At 29.1% G+C, this 5411-nt stretch overlaps 1 protein-coding gene across 1 annotated transcript; it reads right to left on the bottom strand.

Annotated features, from left to right (window-relative positions):
* Positions 1 to 1080: 1080 nt before the first annotated feature.
* Positions 1081 to 4177, bottom strand: LOC120091230 (cytochrome P450 CYP94D108-like). Its single transcript, XM_039049157.2, has 2 exons — positions 3301 to 4177; positions 1081 to 2101 (listed from the first exon to the last, which is right to left on the bottom strand). The coding sequence occupies exons 1-2, from the start codon at positions 3975 to 3977 to the stop codon at positions 1246 to 1248; spliced, it is 1533 nt and encodes a 510-aa protein (XP_038905085.1). The 5' UTR covers positions 3978 to 4177; the 3' UTR covers positions 1081 to 1245.
* Between the last annotated feature and the right edge of the window lie 1234 nt (positions 4178 to 5411).

Raw genomic sequence — 5411 nt, 5'->3', positions numbered from 1 at the left:
AACCCGATTTTCAACATTTAATTTATCGCATGGTATAAACACATCAAGTAATGTTGTAGACATAAAATTGTGAATATATATTGTTTGTTTATATGGTTGACAAGATTGGAAATGTGTGTATTATTTATTTAATTGATGAATATTGTTTGTCTTATGTATATCAATTTCATTGTTAGATTTCAAAATAGAAGCAATTATATAGGTAATTTCTAAGAGTACAATTTTTTTTAAAAAAATAAATAAATACATACAAACGTATCAAGTATTAATTAAGTTGTCAGTTTTTAGATGTCAAGAAGAAATTACATTTGAAACTAAAAACTGTCAAGTTATGAAAATCTCGATTCATAATAAATGTCAAGAACTTAGATATTTGACACTTAAAATAAGTCAACATATCTCATATACTTAACAATTATAACATATCAAGTAAATTACATCTGACACTTTTAGCCAGTTAAAAAGTTCCTCTCATTCTTGACACAAGATTACTTGATATTTTTAAAAACATCAAGTAACACTGATACTTGATTACAAAAAAACGTCAAATAATACAACTTTTTAAGTAGTGTTTTATTTTTAAAAATCAAATCTATTATTCTTCTCGGGTAAAAAGTTGAACTCTTTGCCAGATTAAAAAAAAAAAAAATACTTTTTAATTAGTTTTCAAAATTTAGCATATGCCTCTTGAAAATATAGATCAAAAGTAGATAACAAAACAAATAAATTTAGAGGTGGAAGAATATTTATAGATTTACTTTTCAAAAACTAAAAATCATAAATAACCAAACGCTGAGATTGATTAATAACCCATTCCGTTTGTAGTTTTTAATTCTAAAATTTAAGATTATAAACACTACGTACATCCACTCATAAATTTCAATGTTTTGTTATCTATTTTTTCATTTTTTTTTTCAAAAATCAAGCTATCTTTTTTAAAACTTAAAAAAGTAATTTTTATTTTTAAAATTTAACTAAGAATTCAAGTGTTTTCTTTAACGAATGTGAAAATCAGTGAGAAAATTTGATAAAACAAACATAAATTTAAAAAAAGAAAAAAAGAAAGAAAGAGGCTAAAACTTAAATTAAAACTAAAACTTCATAGAAATTTACTTATATTCTTTATAGGCATGTGATAGTGCTGAGAATGGAAAAAAAAAAAAAAGAGTTCTTATTCAAAGGCTAAGCAAGCAATATCTTGTCATGATGAATTGGGCCTCAAGCCACTTCCATGAACTCTTGACCTCAAATGGACACATTATCTCTCTTTTTAACCATCACTTGTAACCCATTCTCCATTCTCAATGTCAAAGACAACAAATGCTTTGGAGTCTTCTTCTTCTCCACCATTTCCACTTTAAACTTTTCAATCACAGCTGCAGCTATGGACTTCATCTGAATATAAGCCATGTCCTTCCCTAGACACATCCTTGGTCCCGCGTGAAATATCGGAAACCGAAATGGACTCTCTGTCTTACAAACCCCATTCTCCAACCACCTCTCCGGCAAAAATTCTCCATAATCCTTCCCCCATATGCTCTCCATTCTCCCCATTGCATATGTATGGTACGTCACGAACCAACTCTTCTCGATAAACGTCCCATCGGGTAAGATGTCGTTGTTCCGACAAGCTTTTGTATCGACTGGTACCGGTGGATATAGGCGGAGAGTCTCAGATAATGTTGCTTGTAGATAGTGCATATCTCGGAGTTCGTCGAAGCTATACATTTCTCCGATTTCTTTATGTGTTCTTGATCGGATTGTTTCGAGCTCTGCAAGGATTTTTTGTTCGATATCGGGTCTTGATGATAAGATCCAAAAGAACCATGTTAGAGCTGTAGATGTGGTGTCTCGCCCGGCAAGAATGAAACTTATGATTATGTCTCGAAGGAATTCGGGAGAATTGTTTTCGTCGCCCATGAATCGAAATAATAAATCTTGATCTTTTTCTATTTGAGTTGTCTTCTTTTCTTCTATTCTCGAGGAGATGATATCATCTGCAAATTTGTGAACTATGGCTATTGATTCCTTTAGGGTTCTTTCTGATCCTATGTTAAAAAATTTCTTCACTTTGTACAAACCTGGAAAAGCATACATGAATCTGTTTTTGCAAAGAAAAAATTAAGGTTAATTAAATTAAAATTGTGACTATTATTGTGGAGTTTCCTATAGTAAGTTGCTGCCTAAAACTGTGATGCCTTTTTGCTTTTTCCTAATTTATATTTTTTAAAAATTAAAGAAATTTCCATTTTTTTAATTGTTTCAAAGGAATTAATAAATATTTTTTAACCTAATCCACTATTTTGATGAAATACTTGTAGCCTATCATAGTGAAATAGTCATTAACACTATATACTTGATTATAAGTATTGAATATAACAAGGATATTTCGAAGAGGAAAAAAACCTTGGGTACAGCCTAAACTTCAACCAATAAAAATACACGATGTGATAGTTTTTTTTTTTTTTTTTCTAAAAATAGTTTTTTTAAAAGAAAAATTCCTACTATAAAAAGAGGTACAAGAGTCTATGAAGTCCAGACACAGATATGACTACATGGATAGGATTGGATACCGTCCATTTCTAAAAAAACTAAGATACGGATATGTCTAAGGATGTGTTATTTTTTTAATATATATATTTCTAAAAAACGAAGATACTCATACATTACATATAGATAAATTTAATATACAAGTTAATAACAATAGCACAAAATAGAATACAAACACTGAAATATAATTTAAAAAAAAAAAAAAATCTAAGATGTTGAAGTATAATAGTTAATAAAATGCAATAGAAAAAAGTGACAAGAAGATTAGAGGGAAAAGAACTTATCGTTGAAGATATCGTTTATATTTTGGTGGACTTTGTGGGAACTTATTAGATGATTTTAGTCTAGGGTTTGGTCCGTTATTTATTTATTTTTCTAATAAGATTTTTTGACTCATATGAAATATATGTGCGTCATAGCATAGAATGTATTTAATCATTGTCTTTAAAGAAGTTACATCTAATCCTTACCTAAATCAAAAGAAAAAAATTAGGCTCATAAGTTGTACTTAATTATTGCCTATCAAGTGAAAAGCCACACAAGTTAAGTTCCCAATGTCCTATTTGCAAAAGCACAAGTTATTGCCAAATACACAAATTCTCAACTTATTTTATATTATTGTTCCTAAAAAATAATAATTTAACAAATAAATACATATATTGAAAATTCCTAATCCAACTCTATCAAATCTAAAACAGAGGACACAAGCAAGAATTACTTAAAAGCTCAAGAAATGAAGAGTAGAAATACCTGCCGGAGCTGAGAGTGGCGGCGTCCTCAAAAGCACGCATGAACTCGGTGGCGGCAGTACCATCGCCGCCGAGACAAGCAGGGTCATAATTAAAAGCCAATTTACAAACATTATCAAACGCAAACCGTTCCAAAACGTCCTGTAGATCCAAAATCCGTTCCGTTTCAGACGCTTTTCCAAAAGTAGGCAACAACCTACTCTGAATCTCAACTCTAACATTCTCCATAACAAAATTCCTCAACGATTTCGTATTGAATTCATAACTCGCCGTTTTCCTCTGTACTTTCCAAATTTCACCGTCGGAGTTGAAAATTCCTCTGCCCAAGAAATCCTCCAAAAGCGAAATGAATCGTTCCCCTTTTGGGTAATTCTCAAATTGGGTCTTCAATATATGCTCAACCACAAGTGGGTTCGCCGTTATTACGCCGTGGACTTTCCCTGGCCGCTTGAACACCGCCGTGTTCGTCCGGCAGTTTTTCAGAACCTCTGTAGACCAGTCAAGAAAACGGTGGCGGTTCAGTAAGAAGAGCGGCAAGGTTCCGACGAGGGGGAACTGTTTGAAACCTTGGTGGGGTTTGGATTTTCTGTATGGTGAAATGAAGAAGAGAAGGTAAAGGGAAAGAGAGATTAAAGAAAGGAAAATAAAGGGAGTTGGTGTAAGGACAGAGATATCCATTGGAGGCGGTGGGGAAGAAGAAAGGATGGATATGATTTTTTTGACTGAATTATTTGAAAATATATAATGGGAAAGACAAAAAGCCAAAAAAAAAAAGTAATAATGGAAGTATTTGGAAAATAGAACTAATCAAACTCTATGAGGATGATATTATGCTCCAAAAATGAAAAGTTGAGGTCCATACTCATATTGTTTAAAGTGGTTGTGATAATGATGAGAAAAATATAAATTTATACTAACTTTCAAAATTCATCAATTAAAATTTAAAATTTGAAAGGGAGATAAATTCAATCGTAATTGATATGATATTTTTGTTTAAAAATTAGAAGCTCGATCCCTTTAATTCTTAACCTTTACATCTTTGTACAAAAAAAATTAAAATTTTAAACTAGTTAATACAAATTTTAAACTAATTAATACTCATTTGATAACATTTTCATTTTCTCTTCTTTATATTTTATTTCTCATTTTTTAAGAAATACATTTGTTTAATAACTATTTTCCTTTCTTATTTTTAAATTTTAAGAAATCTTTCTAAAAAGGAGTTGAGATTTAAGAAACTCCTTTTTGTTTTAATATACAAACATTCAGTTGGTTATTTGCTTTGTTGGTGCTCGAGTGTGCCAAGGTTAGGATCCTACTAACGATAATTTGTTTTTTTTTTTTTTAATTTCTTAATAGTGCATATATTTATGTATTATTTTGATTTTAGTTTTTTTTGTTTTCTCCTAATTGTGCATATATTCATGTATTATTTGAATTTTGAATTTTGAATTTTAACCTTTTATTTTTATATTATATTGAATTTTGGAATATGCATATTTATATACCATTCTAATTTTAAAATTTGAATTTTGCATCTTGCATTTTAATTTTTTTTTTTTACATTCGGAAGCAATTAGAATTTTGCCATATATAAAAATTGTTTATTAAATATGCATATAATTTCACTTTAAAATTTTACAATCACAACATTTGTTTTTTATTCATATTTGTTTTTTTTTTTTTAGAGTCTTTCAATTATCGTAGATCTCGATTATTAATTTTTTAAATACATTTCACAATTTTTCACGCGTGTATAAATTTCCACCAATATTATTGGCAATATTTCCAATAAATTTTCATTATTATATTGGCCATACTTTTATAGCTATTAAAGAACTCCATGTCAATGTAAATTAATTAATCAACCTATGATTCGTTTAATGTTGAGATTGACTACAAAATACATTCATATACACACAAAAATCATTTATTTGTTAAAACATATATTCTTGATTAAGAATCTAAAGATATGAATAATTTCCTTTATGATTATTTTTATGCTATATTTGTTCAAGTAAATTCTTATTATTAGTAAATTTTATATGATGATAGAAAAGATTTATTAATCATACCTTTTATGACTTAACAAGATTTAAAATGTCGATGTCA

This window comes from Benincasa hispida, chromosome 11 (assembly GCF_027475165.1).
Source record: "Benincasa hispida cultivar pf3 chromosome 11, pf3_genome.v1.1, whole genome shotgun sequence".
In the NCBI taxonomy this organism is placed as follows: Eukaryota; Viridiplantae; Streptophyta; class Magnoliopsida; order Cucurbitales; family Cucurbitaceae; genus Benincasa; species Benincasa hispida.
This window is presented reverse-complemented; position numbering and strand designations above follow the sequence as displayed.